At 36.3% G+C, this 23,168-nt stretch overlaps 1 protein-coding gene across 3 annotated transcripts; it reads right to left on the bottom strand.

The window, feature by feature from the left end:
* Positions 1 to 16,442: 16,442 nt before the first annotated feature.
* Positions 16,443 to 19,646, bottom strand: LOC140176382 (uncharacterized). 3 transcript variants are annotated; one of them, XM_072207105.1, is made up of 5 exons: positions 19,256 to 19,605; positions 18,947 to 19,156; positions 17,367 to 17,442; positions 17,153 to 17,293; positions 16,443 to 16,760 (listed from the first exon to the last, which is right to left on the bottom strand). In XM_072207105.1, the coding sequence occupies exons 3-5, from the start codon at positions 17,376 to 17,378 to the stop codon at positions 16,656 to 16,658; spliced, it is 258 nt and encodes an 85-aa protein (XP_072063206.1). In that variant the 5' UTR covers positions 17,379 to 17,442; positions 18,947 to 19,156; positions 19,256 to 19,605; the 3' UTR covers positions 16,443 to 16,655. The 3 variants fall into 3 exon arrangements, with proteins under 3 accessions (XP_072063206.1, XP_072063204.1, XP_072063205.1); XM_072207103.1 differs by having other exon boundaries at positions 18,947 to 19,646; XM_072207104.1 differs by having other exon boundaries at positions 17,367 to 18,133; positions 18,947 to 19,592.
* Between the last annotated feature and the right edge of the window lie 3,522 nt (positions 19,647 to 23,168).

Genomic DNA, 23,168 nt, shown 5'->3' with positions numbered 1-23,168 from the left:
GCTCAGCTTTTGAGGAGGAAAGTACTTGGCTAAGAAAGCCGTGACCAGCTTATCCCAAGAGTTCAGGCTGTCTTTGGGTTGAGAATCCAACCATAATCTAGCTCTGTCTCTTACAGCAAAAGGGAAAAGCATGAGCCTGTAGACTTCAGGATCTACTCCATTAGTCTTAACAGTATCACATATCTGCAAGAATTCAACTGAAAAGGATCTTCAGATGGAAGTCCATGAAACTTGCAGTTCTGCTGCATCAGAGAAACTAATTGAGGTTTCAGCTCAAAGTTGTTTGCTCCAATGGCAGGAATGGAGATGCTTCTTCCATGTAGATTGGAATTAGGTGCAGTAAAGTCACCAAGCATCTTCCTTACATTATTATTATTTTCGGCTGCCATCTTCTCTTCCTGTTCGAAAAATTCTGAAAGGTTATCTCTGGATTGTTGTATTTTAGCTTCTCTTAATTTTCTCTTCAGAGTCCTTTCAGGTTCTGGATCTGCTTCCACAAGAATGTTCTTATCCTTGCTCCTGCTCATATGACAAAGAAGAAGGCACAGAAAAATAATAATAATAATAGAGATCCTTTATACCACAGTATAGGGATCCCTTTGTGAGTGGAAGAAAAGAGGGGGAGACAAAGAATGTGATGTAAAGGAAGAAGCACAACTGTACGGATGGAAGAGATGTGAGATGAGATGTTAGGATATGAATGAATAAATAGAATAGGATGGGGGAGGTATAATTTTCGAAAATTATTTTGAAAAAGAGTTAGTGATTTTTGAAAAATGGTTTTTGAAAAATGTTAGAAATTTTCGAAAAATTTTTAAAATTTAAAAATAAAAATAATTAGTTAATAAAAAAGAAATTTTTGAAAAAGAGGGGAGATATTTTCAAAAATTAGAGAGAGAGAGAGAGTTAGTTAGGTAGTTTTGAAAAAGTTAAGAAACAAAGAAAAAGTTAGTTAGTTAGTTGAAACAATTTTTGAAAAGATAAGAAGTTAGGAAGTTAGAAAAGATATTTTGAAAAGATCTTTTTGAAAAAGATAAGATAAGAAGATATTTTTGAAAAGATATGATAGAAGTTAGTTTTTGAAAAAGATTTGAATTTTTAAAATCTCAATTAATGACTTGATTCATAAGAAATCACAAGATATGATTCTAGAACTCAAAGTTTGAATCTTTCTTAACAAGTAAGTAACAAACTTGAAATTTTTGAATCAAAACATTAATTGATTAGTTATTTTCGAAAATTTTATATAAAAATAAGAAAAAGATTTTTGAAAAAGATTTTTGGAATTTTCGAAAATAACTAAGAAATTTGAAAAATATTTGATTTTTGAAAAAGATTTTGAAAAAGATAAGATTTTCAAATTAAAAATTTGATTTGACTCATAAGAAACAACTTTGATTTTTAAAAATTTTTGAAAAAGTCAACTCAATTTTCGAATTTGATGAGAGAAAAAGGGAAAGATATTTTTTTGATTTTTTGAATTTTTATGAAAACATGAAAATTATGCAATGCATGAAATTTTTAGATCAAAACATGAATGTATGCAAGAATGCTATGAATGTCAAGATGAACACCAAGAACACTATGAATGTCATGATGAACATCAAGAACATATTTTTGAAAAAATTTTAATGCAAAGAAAACATGCAAGACACCAAACTTAGAATTCTTTAATGCTTAGACACTAAGAATTCAAGAATGCATATGAAAAACAATAAAAGACACAAAACAAAAAATCATCAAGATCAAACAAGAAGACTTACCAAGAACAACTTGAAGATCATGAAGAACGCTATAAATGCATGATATTTTCGAAAAAAATGCAAGATGCATATGCAAGTGACACCAAACCTATGATATGACTCAAGACTCAAATAAGAAACACAAAATATTTTTGATTTTTTATGATTTTCTAAATTTTTTTGGATTTTTTTTAAAATTATATGAAAAAGAAAAATAAGGATTCCAAAATTTTTAACATGAATTCCAGGAATCTTGCATTCTTAGTCTAAAGCTTCAGTCCAGGAATTAGACATGGCTCACTAGCCAGCCAAGCTTTCAATGAAAGCTCCGGTCCAAAACACTAGACATGGCCAATGGCCAGCCAAGCTTCAGCAGGTGATCATGGATCAGCAGCAGGTGGATGAGCAACAACTAATTTGCTCTTGATAACAAATTGCAAGCCTCAGTCCAAATGAATTTAGACATGGCTTTACAGCCAGCCAGGCTTCACATGCTTCATGAAACACTAGAATTCATTCTTAAAAATTTTGAATAAATTTTTGAAAACATTTTTATTCTTTTCGAAAACAAAAGAGAAAAATTTTTTTTGAAAATATTTTTGAAAGATTTTTGAAAAGAAAACGAAAAGAAAGTTACCCAATCTGAGCAACAAGATGAACCGTCAGTTGTCCAAACTCAAACAATCCCCGGCAACGGCGCCAAAAACTTGGTGCACGAAATTGTGATGTCCAGGCTCGAACAAATCCTGGTAATGGCTCCAAAGCTTGGTGCTTTGATCTTAATTCATGATTTGTCACAACTTCGATACAACTAACCAGCAAGTGCACTGGGTCGTCCAAGTAATACCTTACGTGAGTAAGGGTCGAATCCCACGGAGATTGTTGGTATGAAGCAAGCTATGGTCACCTTGCAAATCTCAGTCAGGCAGATATAAAGTGATAATGGAGTTTTCGAATATTATATAATAAAATAGGGATAGAGATACTTATGTAAATCATTGGTAGGAATTTCAGATAAGCGAATGGAGATGCTTTTCGTTCCTCTGAACCTCTGCTTTCCTGCTATCTTCATCCAATCAGTCTTACTCCTTTCCATGGCTGGCTTTATGCAAGGGCATCACCATTGTCAGTGGCTACATCCCCTCCTCTCAGTGAATAATATGCTCACGCACCCTGTCACGGCACGGCTATTCATCTGTCGGTTCTCGATCATGCTGGAATAGGATTCACCCTCCTTTTGCGTCTGTCACTAACGCCCAACAATCGCGAGTTTGAAGCTCGTCACAGTCATTCAATCATTGAATCCTACTCGGAATACCACAGACAAGGTTTAGACTTTCCGGATTCTCTTGAATGCCGCCATCATTCTAGCTTACGCCACGAAGATTCTGGTTAGGAGATCTAAGAGATACTCATTCTAGCTTAATTCATGTAGAACAGAAGTGTTTGTCAGGCACGCGTTCATAAGGGAGAAGGATGATGAGCATCACACATAATTATCACCTTCATCACGTTCTTGGGTGCGAATGGATATCTTAGAAGCGAAATAAGAAGAATTGAATAGAAAACAGTAGTACTTTGCATTAATCTTTGAGGAACAGCAGAGCTCCACACCTTAATCTATGGAGTGTAGAAACTCTACCGTTGAAAATACATAAGTGAAAGGTCCAGGCATGGCCGAGATGGCCAGCCCCCTAAAACGTGATCAAAGGATCATAAGGTAATCCAAAGATCCAAAGATTGTCAAAAAGACTAGTAAAGGGTCCTATTTATAATAAACTAGCTACTAGGGTTTACATGAGTAAGTAATTGATGCATAAATCCACTTCCTGGGCCCACTTGGTGTGTGTTTGGGCTGAGCTTAAGTGTAGCACGTGCAGAGGCCATTTGTGGAGTTGAACGCCAGTTTCTGTGCCAGTTTGGGCGTTCAACTCTGGTTTTGGATCCTTTTCTGGCGCTGGACGCCAGATTTGGGCAGAAGGCTGGCGTTGAACGCCAGTTTACGTCGTCAATTCTTGGCCAAAGTATGGACTATTATATATTGCTGGAAAGCCCTGGATGTCTACTTTCCAACGCATTTGGAAGCGCACCATTTCGAGTTCTGTAGCTCCTGAAAATTCACTTTGAGTGCAGGGAGGTCAGAATCCAACAGCATCAGCAGTCCTTTTTCAACCTCTGAATCTGATTTCTGCTCAAGTCCCTCAATTTCAGCCAGAAAATACCTGAAATCACAGAAAAATACACAAACTCATAGTAAAGTCCAGAAATGTGAATTTAACATAAAAACTAATGAAAACATCCCTAAAAGTGACTAGATCCTACTAAAAACATACTAAAAACAATGCCAAAAAGCGTATAAATTATCCGCTCATCACAGCTCCAGCTTAATCAACAACAACCTCATCCTCCTCCACAACAATAGTGTCAACAGTTAGTCTCTCAGAGAGTGTGTGGAATATGCGCATGCTATTCTTACACTGATGAATGCCCACAACTCTAACAATAAGACAACACCTTGGCGGCTACCAATACTTACTACAACCGTCCGAATCAAGGGTACTATCAACAAGGCGGTAATTATAACCAAGGTGGGAACTACAATCAAGGTTGGCAAGACAACTCCAACCAAGGATGGAGAGACAATTCCAACCAAGGGTGGAGAGATAATTCAAATAAAGGATGGAGGGTGATGAGCGGATAATTTATACGCTTTTTAGCATTGTTTTTAGGTAGTTTTTAGTATGATTTAGTTAGTTTTTAGTATATAATTATTAGTTTTTGAATAAAAATCACATTTCTGGACTTTACTAGGAGTTTGTGTGTTTTTCTGTGATTTCAGGTATTTTCTGGCTGAAATTGAGGGACCTGAGCAAAAATCTGATTCAGAGGCTGAAAAAGGACTGCAGATGCTGTTGGATTCTGACCTCCCTGCACTCAAAGTAGATTTTCTGGAGCTACAGAGGCCCAATTGGCGCGTTCTCAATTGCGATGGAAAACAAACATCATGGGCTTTCCAGCAATATATAATAGTCCATACTTTAGCCGAGATTTGATGGCCCAAACCGGCGTTCAAAGTCAGCCTAAAATTTCTGGCGTAAAACGCCCAAACTGGCACCAGAATTGGAGTTAAACGCCCAAACTGGCACTAGAACTGGCGTTTAACTCCAGGAACAACCTATGCACGAAAAAGCTTCAATACTCAGCCTAAGAACACACCAAGTGGGTCCCGGAAGTGGATTTCTGCATCATTTACTTATTTCTGTAAACCCTAGGTTACTAGTTTATTATAAAGAGGACCTTTTACTATTGTATTTTCATCTTCAGATCATTTTTGAGACTATCTTTGTATCACTTTTGATCTCTTGATCACGTTTAGGGGGCTAACCATTCGGTCATGCCTGGACCTTGTTCTTATGTATTTTCAACGGTGGAGTTTCTACACCCCATAGATTAAGGTGTGGAGCTCTGCTGTTCTTCATGAATTAATACAAATACTATTGTTCTTCTATTCACTTCATGCCTACTTCTTATTCTAAGATATTCACTCGCACTTCAACCTGATGAATGTGATGATCCGTGACACTCATAATTATTCTCACTTATGAATATGTGCCTGACAAACACTTCCGTTCTATCTGCAATAGCTTGAGTGTGTATCTCTTAGTCTCCTGGTCCACGACGCATGGTTGCCTCTCCTGACAATAGATCCTTCCATTCTGTGAGATCAAAGTCTTCGTGATATAGGCTAGAACCATTGGCAGCATTCCTGGGATCCGGAAAGTCTAAACATTGTATGTGGTATTCCGAGTAGGATCTGGGAAGGAATGACTGTGACGAGCTTCAAACCTGCGAATGTGGGGGGCAAGTGACAGTGCGCAAAAGGACAATGGTCCTATTCTGATGCTAGCAGGGACCGACAGATAATTAGCCCTGCGGTGACAGCGCAGATAGATTTGTTTTCATCCGAGAGGATCATACAACTTGCCATGGAAGGAGGTAACGCATGGTTGGAAGAAGGTAGTAGGAAAGCAGAGGTTCAGAAGCAATAAAGCATCTCTATACGCTTATCTGAAATCCCACCAATGAATTACATAAGTATTTCTATGTTATTTTCTGTTTTAATTATATTTTAATTATCAAAACCTCAAAACCATTTGAATTCGCCTGACTGAGATTTACAAGGATGACCATAGCTTGCTTCAAGCCGACAATCTCCGTGGGATCGACCCTTACTCACGTAAGGTATTACTTGGACGACCCAGTGCACTTGCTGGTTAGTTGTGTGGAATTGCAAAAGTGTGATTGTAATTTTGTGCACCATGTTTTTGGCGCCGTTGCCGGGGATTGTTCGAGTTTGGACAACTGACGGTTCATCTTGTTGCTTAGATTGGGTAATTTTATTTTATGTTTAAGCTTTTTATGTTTACTTTCGAAAAAAAAAATTTTTTCAAAAAAAAAATATTATTCTGTTATTCAGAATTTTGAAGAATGAATTCTAGAGTTTCAAATGATATGTAAAGTCTGGCTGGATGTTAAGCCATGTCTAATCTTTTGGACCGAGGCTTCAACTTATCATCACAAGAGCTTGTTGATTTCTATCAATCTTGCTGTCGAATGTAATGATCTGCTAAAGCTTGGCTGGCCATTGGCCATGTCTAGTGTTTTGGACCGAAGCTTTCACTTAAAGCTTGGCTGGCTAGTAAGCCATGTCTAATTCCTGGACCGGAGCTTTAGACTAACATTGTATGATTCCTGGAATTCTCATTAAGAATTTTGAAATCCTTTATTTTCTTTTTCCAAAATAATTTTTGAAAAATACAAAATTTGTTTTTATAAAACCATAAAACCAAAAATATTTTATGTTTCTTGTTTGAGTCTAGTGTCAAATTTTAAGTTTGGTGTCAATTGCATGTTTTAACTTTTCTTTAATTTTTGAAAACATATGCATGATGTTCTTCATTGATCTTCAAGTTGTCTTGATGATTTTTCCTTGCTCTGATCTTTAAATTCTCTTGTTTTGTATGTTTTGTTGTTTTTCATATGCATTCTCAATTTGTTAGTGTCTCTAGTATAAAAATTTTTAAGTTTGGTGTCTTGCATGTCTTTGTTTTCTTAAAAATCTTAAAAAAAATGTTCTTGGTGTTCATCTTGACATTTAAAGTATTCTTGCATGCATTATTTGTTTTGATCTTAGTTTTTCATGTTTAATTTTATTTTGTTGTTTTTCTCTCTCATCATTAAAAATTCAAAAAAAAATTCAAAAATATATATTTTCAAGTCAATAATACAGAAAATTGAAGATTCAGAACATGCAGCAGAGGAATTACAGAAAAAGTTGGGCGTTCAAAACGCCTAGTGAGGAAGGAATTCTGGCGTTTAAACGCCAGCCAGGGTACCTGGCTGGACGTTAAATGCTCAAAAGGGTAGTATTTTGGGTGTTAAACGCCAGAATGGATACCATTCTAGGTGTTTAACGCCAGGATGGCACAAGGGAGGAATGTTAGTTTTTAATTCAAATCTTTTTCTGTTTTTCATGTTCTAATTCTTATTTTTTTTTAAATCATATCTTTCAAAATCAAATCTTTTCAATCATATTTTTTTCAAAAAATCAAATCTTTTTCATTCTTCTCTCACTATTTTCAAAAATCTTGATTCAAAAATTTAGAGTTTATTACTTTCTTGTTAAGAAAGATTCAATATTTGAATTTTAGAATCATGTCTTTTAAAATCCCTTGTAAGTCAAGTCATCAATTTTAAAAATCAAATCTTTTCAAATTGTTTTTCAATCATATTTTTTTTAAATCATATTTTTTTTCAAATCACAACTTTTTAAAATTCCAATTTCAAAATCTCTTTCTAATTTCTTATCTTTTCAAAATTTATTATTTCTTATTTTTTTCATAACTACTTTCTCATTTTAAATTTTCGAAAACCTTCAACCACTTTTTCAAAATTCTTTTTAATTATTTTAAATTTTTATTTAATTTAAAAATTTTCGAAAATTTTCCCCTCTCATCTCTTTCTATTTAATCACTAACACTTCTCCTCTATTAGCGATTCGGACTCTCTCCTTCTTTATATATTCGAATTCTTCTCTATCTACCTCATCCTTCTATTCTTATTTTCCTCAGACACCTCAAGGAATCTCTATACTGTGACATAGAGAATTCCATACTTTCTTGTTCTCTTCTCTTTCATATGAGTATGAATAAGGACAAAGGCATTCTTGTTGAAGCTGATCCTGAACTTGAAAGGACCTTGAAGAGGAAGCTAAGAGAAACTAAAGCACAACTCTCTGGAGAGGACCTAACAGAAATTTTCGAAAAAGAAGAAGACATGGCAGCCGAAAATAACAACAATGCCAATAATGCAGGGAAGATGCTTGATGACTTCATTGCACCCTCTTCTGACTTCTGTGGAAGGAGCATCACAATTCCTACAATTGGAGCAAACAACTTTGAGCTTAAGCCTCAATTAGTTTCTCTAATGCAGCAGAATTGCAAGTATCATGGACTTCCATTGGAAGATTCTCATTAGTTTTTAGCTGAATTCTTGTAAATCTGTGACACTGTTAAGACCCATGGGGTTGACTCTGAGGTCTACAGACTTATGCTTTTCCCCTTTGCTGTAAGAGACAGAGCTAGGACATGGTTGGACTCACAACCTAAAGAAAGCCTAAACTCTTGGGAAAAGCTGGTCAATGCCTTCTTGGCAAAGTTTTTTCCACCTCAAAAATTGAGTAAGCTTAGAGTGGAAGTCTAGATCTTCAGACAAAAGGAAGGCAAATCCCTCTATGAAGCTTGGAAAAGATACAAACAATTGATCAAAAGGTGTCCTTCTGGCATGCTTTCAGAATGGAGCATCATATGCATATTCTATGATGGTCTGTCTGAACTGTCCAAGATGTCATTGGACAACTCTGCTGGTGGATCTCTTCATCTGAAGAAGACGCCTGAAGAAGCCTAGGAACTCATTGAAATGGTTGAAAATAACCAGTTCATGTACACTTCTGAAAGAAATCATGTGAACAATGGGACAACTCAGACGAAAGGAGTTCTTGAGATTGATACTCTGAATGCCATATTGGCTTAGAATAAAATATTGACTCAGCAAGTCAATATAATTTCTCAGAGTTTGACTGGAATGCAAGCTGCATCCAGCAGTAATAAAAAAGCATCTTCTGAAGAAGAAGCTTATGATCCTGAGAACCCTGCAATGGAAGAGGTGAATTACATGGGAGAACCCTATGGAAACATCTATAATCCTTCATGGAGAAATCATCCAAATCTCTCATGGAAGGACCAAAAGAAGCATCAACAAGGCTCCAACAACAATAATGGTGGAAGAAATAGGTTTAGCAATAGCAAACTTTTTCCATCATCTTCTCAGCAACAAACAGAGAACTCTGAGCAGAGTTATTTTGGCCAAGCTACCATAGTCTCTAATCTATCTAAGACCACACTAAGTTTCATGAATGAATCAAGATCCTCCATTAGAAATTTGGAGGCACAAGTGGGTCAGTTGAGTAAGAGAATTACTGAAACTCCTCCTAGCACTCTCCCAAGCAATACAGAAGAAAATCCCAAGAGAGAGTGCAAGGCCATAACCATGACTAACATGGCCGAACCTGGAGAGAGTAAGGAGGATGTGATTCCCAGTGAGAAAAACCTCATAGGATGTTCTCTGAATGAAAATAAGTTCCCCTTTGAGGAACCAAGGGAATTTGAGGCTCATACAGAGACCATAGAGATTTCATTGAACCTATTTTTGCCATTCATGAGCTCTGATGAGTATTCTTCCTCTGAAGAGGATGAAGATATTACTGAAGAGCAAGTTGCTAAGTACCTGGGAGCAATCATGAAGCTAAATACCAAGTTATTTGGTAATGAGACTCGGGAGGATGAACCCCCCTTGCTCACCAATGAACTGAATGACTTGATTAGGCAGACATTACCTCAGAAGAAACCGGATCCTGGAAAATTCTTAATACCCTGTACCATAGACACCATGACCTTCGAGAAGGCTCTGTGTGACCTAGGGTCAAGTATAAACCTCATGCCCCTCTCTCTAATGGAGAAACTAGGGATCCTTGAGGTGCAAGCTGCAAGAATCTCACTAGAGATGGCAGATAATTCAAGGAAACAGGCTTATGGACTTGTAGAGGATGTCTTGGTAAAGGTTGAAGGCCTTTACATCCCTGCTGACTTTATAATCCTGGACACTGGGAAGAATAAGGATGAATCTATTATCCTTGGCAGACCCTTCCTAGCCACAGCAAAAGCTATGATTGATGTTGACAGAGGAGAGTTGGTCCTTCAAGTGAATGAGAACTGCCTTGTGTTTAAAGCTAAAGAATTTCCTTCTGTACATATAAAGAAGAAGCATGACAAGCTTCTCTCAAAGTAGAGTCAAACAGAGCTCCCACATTCAAACTCTAAGTTTGGTGTTGGGAGGCCATCATCATGCTCTGAGTATCTGTGAGGCTCCATGAGAGCCCACTGTCAAGCTATTGACATTAAAGAAGGGCTTGTTGGGAGGCAACCCAATTTTTACTTATCTATGTTAAATTTTTATTGTTATTCTATGTTTTCTTTAGGATGATGATCATGTGGAGTAAAAAAAAAAAAAAGCTAAAATCAAAAATAGCATTGAAAACAACACACCCTGGAGGATGAGCTTACTGGCATTTAAACGCCAGTAAGGGTAGCAGCATGGGCATTAAACACCCAGTCTGGCACCATTCTAGGCGTTTAACGCCAGAAAAGGGCACCAGACTGGCGTTTAACGCCAAAAAGGGAAGAAAAGTTGGTGCTTAACGCCGGAAAGGGAAGAAAAGCTGGCGTTTAACGCCAAAAATGGGCAGCAACCTGGCGTTTAACGCCAGGATTGGCACTCAAAAGGGCGTTTACATGCCAAAATGGTGCAGGGATGAGAAATCCTTGACACCTCAGGATCTGTGGACCCCATAGAATCCCACCTACCTCAACTCTCTCTCTCTTCTTCACACCTTCCCATAACACCCTTCTCCAAATACCCCTCACCAATCACCTCCATTTCTCTTCCCCATCACCGCTTCACCAATCACATCCGCCACTCTTCCTAATAAACACTTCTCTACCCCTTGGCCGAACCACTCACACCTCTCCATCTCCTCCATTTCTTCTTCATCTACTCCCTTCTTTCTTCTTTTGCTCGAGGATGAGCAAACCTTCTAAGTTTGGTGTGGTAAAAGTGTTGCTTTTTGTTTTTCCATAACCATTTATGGCACCTAAGGCCGGAGAAACTTCTAGAAAGAGGAAAGGGAAGGTAAAAGCTTCCACCTTCCAGTCATGGGAGATGGAGAGATTCATCTCAAAGGTCCATCAAGACCACTTCTATGAAGTTGTGGCCAAGAAAAAGGTGATCCCTGAGGTCCCTTTCATCCTCAAAAGGCTACAAGTCCCGCAAGTGTGAACCCGAACCCAAAGAATTGGCTTACAATGGTTCGGGAGAAATACTTAGATTTCAGTCCGGAAAATGTAAGGTTGGCATTCAACTTGCTAATGATGCAAAGAGATGTACGCCCCTACACTAGAAGGGTCAACTTTGATCAAAGATTGGACTAAGTCCTCATGGACATATGTGTGGAAGGAGCTCAGTGGAAAAGAGACTCCAAAGGCAAGCAAGTTCAATTGAGAAGGCATGACCTTAAATCCGTGGCTAGAGGATGGTTGGAATTTATTCAACGCTCCATCATTCCTACTAGCAACCGATCCGAAGTGACTATAGATCGGGCTATCATGATCCATAGCATCATGATTGGAGAGGAAGTAGAAGTTCATGAGGTCATATCTCTAAAACTCTACAAAGTGGCTGACAAAACCTCTACTTTGGCAATGTTAGCCTTTTCTCATCTCATCTATCACCTATGCAATTTAGCTGGAGTTGTCATAGGAGAAGACATCCTCATTGAAGAGGACAAGCCCATCACTAAAAAAAAGGATGGAGCAAATAAGAGAGCCCACTTATGGACCTCAACAAGAGCATGAGGAAGTCCCTCATCAAGAAATCCCTGAGATGCCTCAAGGGATGCATTTTCCTCCACATAACTATTGGGAGCAAATCAACACCTCCTTAGGAGATTTAAGTTCCAATATGGAGAAACTAAAAATGGAGCACCAAGAGCACTCCATTATTCTCCATGAAATTAGAGAGGATCAAATAGCCATGAGGGAAGAGCAACAAAGGCAAGGAAGAGACATAGAGGAGCTCAAGCGTTCCATTGGATCTTCAAGAGGAAGAACTAGCCGTCATCACTAAGGTTGACCCGTTCTTTGATTCCCTTGTCCTTATCTTTCTGTTCTTTTGAGTTTTATGCTTTATGTGCTATCTATGTTTGGATCTTCATTACATGATCATTAGTGTTTAGTGTCCATGCTTTAAAGCTATGAATGTCCTATGAATCCTTTATCTCTCTTAAATGAAAAAAAATGTTTTCTAAAAAATAAAAAGAAGCACATGAATTTCGAATTTTAAAATAGTTTAATTATTTTGATGTGGTGGCAATACTTTTTATTTTTCTGAATGAATGCTTGAACAGTGCATATTTTTGAATTTGTTATTTATGAATGTTAAAATTGTTGGCTCTTGAAAGAATAATGAAAAAGGAGAAATGTTATTGATAATCTGAAAAATCATAAAATTGATTCTTGAAGCAAGAAAAAACAGTGAAAAGCTTGCAGAAAAAAATGCAAAAAAAAAAAGAAAGAAAAAATAAGAAAAAAAGAAAAAGCAAGCAGAAAAAGCCAATAGCCCTTTAAAACAAAAGGCAAGGGTAAAATAAAAAGGATCCAAGGCTTTGAGCATTAATGGATAGGAGGGCCCAAAGGAATAAAATCTTGGCCTAAGCGGCTAAACCAAGCTGTCCCTAACCATGTGCTTGTGGCATGAAGGTGTCAAGTGAAAAGCTTGAGACTAAGCGGTTAAAGTCGTGGTCCAAAGCAAAAAGAGTGTGTTTAAGAGCTCTGGACACCTCTAACTGGGGACTCTAGCAAAGTTGAGTCACAATCTGAAAAGGTTCACCCAGTTATGTGTCTGTGGCATTTATGTATCTGGTGGTAACACTGGAAAACAAAATGCTTAGGATCACGGCCAAGACTCATAAAGTAACTGTGTTCAAGAATCAACACACTGAACTAGGAGAATCAATAACACTATCTGAATTCTGAGTAGATGCCAATCATTCTGAACTTCAAAGGATAAAGCGAGATGCCAAAACTGTTCAGAAGCAAAAAGCTAATAGCCCCGCTCATCTAATTAAGACTGATCTTCATATATGTTTTCGGAATTTATTGTATATTCTCTTCTTTTTATCCTATTTTGTTTTTAGTTGCTTGGGGACAAGCAACAATTTAAGTTTGGTGTTGTGATGAGCGGATAATTTATACGCTTTTTAGCATTATTTTTAGGTAGTTTTTAGTATGATTTAGTTAGTTTTTAGTATATAATTATTAGTTTTTGAATAAAAATTATATTTCTGGACTTTACTATGAGTTTGTATATTTTTCTGTGATTTTAGGTATTTTCTGGCTGAAATTGAGGGACCTGAGCAAAAATCTGATTCAGAGGCTGAAAAAGGACTGCAGATGCTGTTGGATTCTGACCTCCCTACACTCGAAGTAGATTTTCTGGAGCTACAAAAGCGCAATTGGCGCGCTCTCAATTGCGTTGGAAACTAGACATCCTGGGCTTTCCAGAAATATATAATAGTCCATACTTTGGCCGAGATTTGATGGTCCAAACCGCCGTTCAAAGTCAGCCTATAATTTCTGGCGTAAAACGCCCAAACTGGCACCAGAATTGGAGTTAAACGCCCAAACTGGTACCAGAATTGACGTTTAACTCCAGGAATAACCTATGCACAAAAAAGCTTCAATGCTCAGCCCAAGCACATACCAAGTGGGCCCCGGAAGTGGATTTCTGCATCATTTACTTATTTCTGTAAACCCTAGGTTACTAGTTCATTATAAATATGACCTTTTACTATTGTATTTTCATCTTCAGATCATTTTTGAGACTATCTTTGTATCACTTTTGATCTCTTGATCATATTTAGGGGGCTGGTCATTCGGCCATGCCTGGACCTTGTTCTTATATATTTGTAACGGTGGAGTTTCTACACCCCATAAATTAAGGTGTGGAGCTCTACTGTTCTTCATGAATTAATGCAAATACTATTGTTCTTCTATTCACTTCATGCCTTCTTCTTATTCTAAGATATTCACTCGCACTTCAACCTGATGAATGTGATGATCTGTGACACTCATCATTATTCTCACTTATGAACACGTGCCTGACAAACACTTCCATTCTATCTGCAATAGCTTGAGTGTGTATCTCTTAGTCTCCTGGTCCACGACACATGGTTGCCTCTCCTGACAACAGAGCCTTCCATTCCGTGAGATCAGAGTCTTCGTGGTATAGGCTAGAACCATTGGCAGAATTCCTGGGATCCGAAAAGTTTAAACCTTGTTTGTGGTATTCCGAGTAGGATCTGGGAAGGAATGACTGTGACGAGCTTCAAACCTGCGAATGTGGGGCGCAAATGACAGTGCGCAAAAGGACAATGGTCCTATTCTGACGCTAGCGGGGACCGACAGATGATTAGCCCTACGGTGACAGCGCAGATGGATTTGTTTTCATCCGAGAGGATCATACAGCTTACCATGGAAGGAGGTAACGCATGGTTGGAAGAAGGCAGTAGGAAAGCAGAGGTTCAGAAGCAACAAAACATCTTCATACACTTATTTGAAATCCCACCAATGAATTACATAAGTATTTCTATATTATTTTCTGTTTTAATTATATTTTAATTATCAAAACCTCAAAACCATTTGAATTCGCCTGACTGAGATTTACAAGGATGACCATAGCTTGCTTCAAGTCGACAATCTCTATGGGATCGACCCTTACTCACGTAAGGTATTACTTGGACGACGCAGTGCACTTGCTGGTTAATTGTGCAGAATTTCAAAAGTGTGACTGTAATTTCGTGCACCAGAGGGACAACTATAACCAAGGAGGCAGAGACAACGGTAGAAATCAGAGGTGGAACAATAACAACAACTATCAGCAGAACTGGTATCAATAGAACCCTCCATACCAACAGCGGAACCAAGGCCAAACTTACCGAGCACCTCACCAAAGGCAAGCCCAAGAACCTCAAAATAACCAACCACAAGCCCCTCAAATTACATACCCCTTTCTTCCTCCAATGATGAGATGCTTTACTCTATTATGCAAGGACAGAAAGACCTTCAAAGTGCACTCAAATCTAGCATCAACGGTCTTAACTCCACTCTACAAGCACTCATATCCCGCATGGAACCACCATCTTCCACCAACAATCAACCTTCAAGCTCTAATGCACTTCCCTCTCGACCTTTACCCAACCCCAAAGGTGGAATTAATGCCATCATCTTGAGGTCTGGCACTACATTGCAAGAGAGGAGTCCCAAAGATCCAAGTTCAAAAGAAGACATTCAAGTTAAAGACATTGTTGAGGTAGAAGAAGTTGAAGAAGAGGATGAGGTACAAGATGCAGCTGAAGAGGAAGTTGCTCAACCAAGGAATGGAGCACCTAAGGAAGATGAGGTCACAAGAGAATCCATTCCCATTCCTTTTCCACACCTTGCTAGGAGGACCAAGAAGTAAGTGGAGCTAGACCCCAAGATGGTGGAGATCTTCAAAAAGGTTGAGGTAACTATCCCCTTTTTGATGCTATTCGCTAGGTACCTAAGAATGCTAAGTTTCTAAAAGATTTATGCACGAATAAAGATAAAATACATAATTTAGAAACTATTCCCCTAGGTAGTTCTATTTCTGCTTTAATGGGTGCTATACCAGAGAAACGTGGTGATCCCGGTCCCTGCATGGTTACTTGTACTATAGAGGGTGTACAATTTTTTGATTGCATGTGTGATTTAGGTGCATGTATTAGTATTATGTCATTATCTGTATATGATGCCTTAATGTTCCCACCCTTAAAAAGGTTGACAGCACGGTTTGTTTTGGCAGATAAGAGCATAATCTCGGTGGTTGGCATCGCGGAGGACGTTCTGGTGAGCATTAAGGGGTTGACATTCCCTATAGACTTCTACATTTTAGAGATACCTCCTAATGACTCAGGAAGACCTTCATCCATCTTACTTGGGAAGCCATTTTTGACGACTTCACGGTTTAAATTGGATGCCTCACTACAAGAAAAAGCAATATTTGTAACAAAAAAATTTGTTACAAAAAACCGGAATTTTGAAACAAAAAGAATTTGTAACAAAAAAAAGGGCCGTTTCAGTATGTCCCGTTACAAAAAATTTTTGTAACAAAAAATGGAACTGTTACAATTCAAAATAATATTTTGTAACAAATTTTTTTAATACAAAAACTAAAATTTGTTACAAAAGTAGTAACAATTTTAAACCTTAAAAATATTTTTCGTAACAATATAAATTTTCCTATCACAAAATTTAGTTACAAAATATAACTTGATTTTGTAACATTTTTCATTCTTTTAGTTACAAAAGCACAATATTTTATAACAATTTCTTTAATCGTAATTCGTTGAATCGTAAGACGGAATGTAAACGTAACTCGTAAAATATAAAAATTATGAAATTTTTTATAGCAGAAATTAATTTTACAAATAATAAAATAAATCTAAAATAAACCAAATTATCCAGTGGACTATAACTAATATATACCATAACAAATCAAAAGTCACGTACTCAACACAAATTCACAACTCAAATTAAAACACAAATTCACAACATACAAGTTTATACGCAACTAAAGTAAATTAAGTAGCAAATAAACTAACCAAACTACTATAATGAACAACTAATTAACTAAAGTCTAAACAAGTATTTAATCGTCACTCTATTCTTCATCAATCATAAAATCTTCACGAGTTTCACAAGCTTCTGCATTACCATCTTCATGATCAACAGCAGGAGGAGGAGGTCCTTGGAGAAGTTCTTTAAACTTATCATCATCAAGATAAGAAATAGCCAAAGTACAAGAGGAAAAATTCAAGAATTGAACTCAATGCAATAATAAAAATTCACTAGTTCATGATTAATAAAACATACAAGAATTAATTTCAATTATCACCATTCACCAAAGCAATATTCATGTAAACAATAAAATCATCGTCTCATCACAGCAGCAACAGGCCAACAACAAATACACTAACTTTCTTCTTTTTCTTTTAGTTCTTTTTTCTCTTTTTAATCGAATGAATATTCAACAAAAAAAATTTTCAACAACAATAAAAATTCCATCATTCATTTTAATCAATCCAAAACAAGATCCAGAACAAGCAAAATTCAATTCAATTTTTATTAATCATTCATCCTTATAACATATGCCCATACCTGACCTCCCAAGTCCCAGAACCCAAGTTTCCTATTTGCAGCTTCAATACGATCGATATTCAACCCCACAGTTGGAACGATTCGATCAGGAGGAAGGCTTTCTATGTTTGAGTACACTGACTTCATCCTCTCCAGCAAAGTCTGTAAAGTTAATGTATTCAGCAACTCAGGGAAGACGCTATGCGTGCTTCAACATGCAGATTACCATACTTACTAATGAAGACATTCAGTGAATCACCCAAATACTTCATCCGATCCACAAAGTTTTGCAATTGAACCAAATCCGGTGCCTATGTTATCAAACATGGCATGAGTGACATAGGGCACTGAGATAAAATGAGAACTGAAATGGCCTAACTTACATGGAATAAGAGGAAGTAACTAACTACTTATGTGTGTCCAAATAAACCATCTCAAGTAGCTAACTCTAACTAATGCTAAACAAACTCATCAAAACATTCTAACTGTGCTCTAAGGATGCTGCCGCTACTGGTGATAGTTACAAATATGATAGCATTGTATAGAGATGATTAAAAAATAGTTCAGGAAAAATGCAGAGTCTTTTCTTTTTTTTTTCTTATTTATTTATATGAAATCCTAAACTCACTGAATGATTAAAAATGTTTACAATAAATATTTAAAAGTAGTAACTATAACAAACTAGAATTAACTAACTTTTAACTAATGCCAATCAAGGCAAAAAAGATGAGTAAAGGTGCATAAATAAACAAGATTTGTATCAAAACCAGAAAATAACTAACTATTAAGAGTCAATAAACTGAATTAATATCTAACTAATGCTAACCAAATTTGAATTTAACTATGGATATTAGATTTGCCTCTGTGCCCGAGTTTTTGGGAACTCAAATCCATAAGAAGATGAATAGATTGCTTATATACATAACTGCTTCTCGCACTATTCTCTGAAATTGTAATCATCTGTTAGAATACTAGCTCTTTTGAAGTCTCTGACACTTTCCTCTGCATCAAATTACCCTTCACTTTAGGGAACTAATTTGACTTACTGAATATAATGTCAAAGATTAACTTGACTAATAAATCAAATACTAAGAACTTGTAAATGTCTTAAAATTATCAAAGACTGACATGAAAATTGAAGCTAGCTAACACTTAACTAAGTGAAGTCAGACTAAACTAATAACTAATATTTAACTCATCAAGCTAGCTCAACTAGCCTTTTATAGACGTCAGCCATGAGTGTATAAAGCTTCTTTAAAATTGTGCTTCTATTTGATGATCCCTAACATTAAGAAATTAATGACTTAGTCTTCAGAGTTGTCAAACGCTATTCAACTAATCACCATTACACTTTTCACGTGTTTTCTTGTCATCAGTATCCAAACCCTAAGGCCAAGAACCCAAGTCATTTGGTTTAACTTCAGGGACTAAAATGAATTGCAGATACAAATTAAAATAACCAAAGAGATCTTACTCATTACTACCTAAATAAGAGTATGCAATCATAGTTTCACAATTGATTATATTTGGTCTCTATTCTCTATAAGTAAATGTGTAAGTAATTTTGGTTTCCGAAGTTTTAAGAAGTCAAAATAGTCCTTTAGGCCTCACATTTGTTACTTACAAGACTATTTTGACTCGTCAAAACTTAACAGAGACTAAAATGATTCACAAGTGTATCTACCGGTTCCTACATGATCATTAACCCATTCATAACTGAAGTCATCACATGAATTTTACGGATTTCAGGTACTAGACTGAATCGCGAATACAAATTAAAGAACTACAAAACAAAGAGATTTCACTCATAACTACCTGAACAAGAGTCTGAGGCAGATCCTGTGCTGTTTCAAGTGCACTCTGAAGCTCTAAAACCTGAGTCCTCGATAGCGGCTTCAAGATCGGAACGTCCCTGAATAATCGCCGACTTGTACCCCCGCGTCTCAAACGTCAAGAACGGCATCGGCTGCGTGCAGTTCGGATCGTAATTGACTTTTGGTTCTTGTTCAGAGGGAATGGGTTCAGCTGAATTAGTAGTAAATTGAGATGCGGTGGGATTTGATTTGAAATGTAAAACTGAAATGCCGAAAGTACCCGCATCATTCAACGCAAGTCATTACAAACCGTGTAAAGGAGATGGCCCTGTTGAGGGGGTAAAGAACAATGGCGTCCTTCTCCATGTTGAGAATGTAATAAGAATGTAATAAGAATGTAATAAGAAGTAAACAATGGCGTCCTTCTCTGTCTCTCGTGCGTCTCATCGCTTCTCTTCCTCTCGCGTGGAATAGCAGCGGCAACGGCCAGAGCACAGCGGTGGCGACTCCCTCAAGCGACAGAACAGAACGCGACGTTCTCCCCAACAAGCCCTAGCAGCGGCGGCAATGGATTGACAGTGGTGGTAACACAGCGGCGCGGACAGCATCTTCCCCTCTCTCGCGTGACAGCTTCGAGCTTGTTTTGTGAAATTAGGTTAGGTTAGATTTAAGTTTTAATTTGGGAATTTTAGAGCTAGACTAAAATATACATTAATAATATAATAATTTTATAAAATATTTGAGATAGAATAATAGAAATTACTTAAATTAAAGTGTATAATTTTTTTTATTTTTTAATTATTAAAATTATGTAAAATATTTAATTATAATAAAATTATTTAAGAATTTTAATTGATTTAAAATAAAATTATTTTTAAATTTATTTAATTATTTTTAATAAATTAATTTTTAAAATTATGAAATTTAAACTTAATAAGATAAAATCACAATTTATTTATATTTAAATTTTTATAAATGTGCGATGTTACATTATTTGTGTTAAGGGAGTTATGATTAGAGTTAGATAAAATTAGAATATATTGTATTAATTTAAAATTTAATTTAATCTCTTAAAATTATTTTAAAAATATTATCTAATTATCAATTAGTTAATTAGCTTTTAATTGAGTATTTTAATTTAAAATTTTTATATTTTTTTAATTACTAAAATTTTAAATTATAAATAAATAAATACCACGTTTAATATAAAAATTTCTAAAAATTTATTTTAAATAAATATAATAAATTATAAATTACTTATATTTAATTTTTAAAATAATTTTAAACTCAAATATCGTTAATTTGAATTAAATATTCTTAGTAAAATAAAATTTTGAATATAAAATTTTAAATAAATATAATAAATCATAAATAACTCATGATGTTAATTTTTAAAAATTCGAAGGCTTACGTTTAATATGTTAAAATAAATTTTTTTATTAGTTACAAAAAATTTTGGAATTTTGTGACAAATAAATAACTTGTTACAAAAATAGTGCATTTTGTGATAAATTAATTTTTTGTTACAAAATATTATAATATTTTGCAACAAAATAACAATTCGATACGAAAGCCAACATAATTTGTAACAAAAAAAATTACATTGTTACAAAATATTGAAATATTTTGCAACAAATTTTTTTGTTGTTAGAAAATATTCTTATTTTGTAACAATAACTAATTATTGTTACAAAAAAAATCATAATTTATAACAATTTTAAATTTGATACAAATTTTTTGTTACAAATGCTCCATTTTTTTGTAGTGCCTTCTCAGGTACTTATTCTTTTGAGATAGATGGCAGAGCAGTGAGGTTCAATCTGGACGAAGCTATGAAGTATCCACCGGAAGACCACTCCATCTTCTAGTGTAATATTATTGATGAGACTGTGGCTGAAGTTCACCAAGAGAATGTAGAAGAGATGCACATTGAGCAAGGTGCAAGTGTGGAAAAACCCTCTAAGCATACTGAAGACACCTTGCTACCTCGCATGGTTTCAGATGATCAAGTGCCAAGCCATGAGCTGAAAATGGAGTTGAAGCCCCTTCCACCCCATCTCAAATATGCTTATCTTGAAGATAATCAGAAGCTCCTAGTTATTATTGCAAGAAAACTCACTTCCCAACAAGAGGAGCAGTTGCTTAGTGTGCTGAGAAGACACAAGAAAGCTATTGGGTGGAGTTTGGCGGACATAGTAGGTATCAGCCCTCAAGTCTGTGAGCACTGCATATTTCTAGAAGAGGGATCAAGGCCTATCCGTCAGTCTCAAAGGCGGTTGAACCCCACCATTTTGGAAGTTGTCAAGAAGGAAGTGACCAGATTGCTTGAAGCCGACATCATCTATCCAATCTCGGATAGTGAATAGGTTAGCCCAGTACAGGTGGTTCCAAAGAAGCATGAAAAACTCATGGCTACAAGAGTGCAGAACTCCTAGAGGGTGTGCATTGACTATAGACGCCTCAACCAGGCCACTCGCAAGGATCACTACCTGTTACCGTTCATCGATCAAATGCTTGATCGCCTGTCAGGTAAATCACATTACTGTTTTCTAGATAGGTATACTAGTTATTTTCAAATTCATATAGCTCCAGAAGATTAGGAGAAGACTATTTTTACATGTCTCTTTGGAACGTATGCATATAAGAGAATGCCTTTTGGCTTATGTAATGCACCGGCTACGTTTCAAAGGTGCATGATGAGTATTTTCTCAGATCTTCTTTAGCATTGTATGGAGGTTTTTATGGATGACTTTAGTGTGTATGGTGATTCGTTTGACCTTTGTCTGGATAGTTTATGTAGATTATTAGAAAGATGTGTTAGTTCAAACCTTGTACTGAATTTTGAAAAATGTCATTTTATGGTAAAACAAGGTATTGTTCTAGGACATGTTTTTTCTAATGCTGGTATTTCTGTTGATCCAGCAAAGGTAGATGTTATTTCGGGTTTACCTTACCCCTCCTCCGTGAGGGAAGTCCATTCGTTTCTTAGTCATGCAGGTTTCTACCGGCGATTTATTAAGGACTTTAGTAAGGTTGCACTGCCTTTGTCCCGACTGCTGCAGAAGGACGTTGAGTTCGAGCTGAGTGAAGACTGCATGGAAATGTTTGATAAGCTGAAGATTGCCTTGACTCAAGCTCCTATTGTGAAAGGGCCTGACTAGAGTAGGCCATTTGAGATAATGTGTGACGCATCCAACTATGGGTAGGAGCAGCGTTGGCTCAGCGCGAAGGTAAAGACCCTTATATAATCACTTATGCTTCTAAGACTTTAGACGGTTCTCATTCTAATTATACTACCACTGAAAAAGAGCTTTTAGCTATTATTTTTGCTTTGGATAAATTCCGAGCTTATTTACTTGGTACTAAGGTGGTAGTTTATTCAGACCATGCAACTCTAAAATATTTGTTAGCAAAAAAAAGAGTCCAAACCAAGGTTAATCCGTTGGATATTGTTGCTACAAGAATTTGACTTAGAAATCAAAGATAGGAGTGGCTCCCAAAATTTAGTGGCAGACCATTTGAGTCGCCTAGAGCTTATTAAAAGTGACTCCACTCCTATCAATGATGCTTTTCCATTTGATAGCTTGCACTCAATATCTGAGGTGGTTCCTTGGTATGCACTTATAGCTAATTATTTGGTTAGTCGTACCTTCCCTCCTAATTTTTCTAAACATCAAAAGGATAAGCTTAAAAGCGAGTCCAAATATTATATATGGGATGACCCATATTTATGGAGATGTGGTGCTGACCAAATAATTAGAAGGTGTGTGCCACAATCAGAATTTCAGTCAATTTTAGAGGCCTGCCACTCTTCTTAGCGTGGTGGACACTTTAGATCTCAAAGAACTGCTAGAAAAATTTTAGACTGTGGATTCTGGTGGCCCACACTTTTTAAGGATGCTACTATTTTCTGTGAATCTTGCCCACAATGCCAAATATTTGGTAATATATCCAAGAGGGATGAGATGTCCCAACAACTTATGTTGTTTTGTGAAATTTTTTATGTTTGGGGTATTGACTTCATGGGTCCATTTCCAAATTCTAATGGTTTCTTATACATCTTGTTAGTTGTTGATTATGTTTCTAAATGGGTGGAAGCAATTCCTACCCATACTGATGATGCTAACATTGTCATTTCATTTGTTTGAAATAATATTATTTGTCGCTTTGGATCACCACGAGCAATCGTGAGTGATCAAGGCACTCATTTTTGTAACAGGAGA

Source organism: Arachis hypogaea, chromosome 11 (assembly GCF_003086295.3).
Source record: "Arachis hypogaea cultivar Tifrunner chromosome 11, arahy.Tifrunner.gnm2.J5K5, whole genome shotgun sequence".
In the NCBI taxonomy this organism is placed as follows: domain Eukaryota; kingdom Viridiplantae; phylum Streptophyta; class Magnoliopsida; order Fabales; family Fabaceae; genus Arachis; species Arachis hypogaea.
Note: the sequence above shows the minus strand (reverse complement) of the source record. Positions and strands in the feature narration are given on the sequence as shown.

Bases quoted from the DNA above. Each gene is read 5' to 3' on its own strand.
- LOC140176382 (XM_072207103.1), bottom strand. The intron at 16,761-17,152 runs GTATGGGCATAT...GATGATGATAAG, and splicing joins TCTGGGACTTGGGAGGTCAG to TTTAAAGAACTTCTCCAAGG.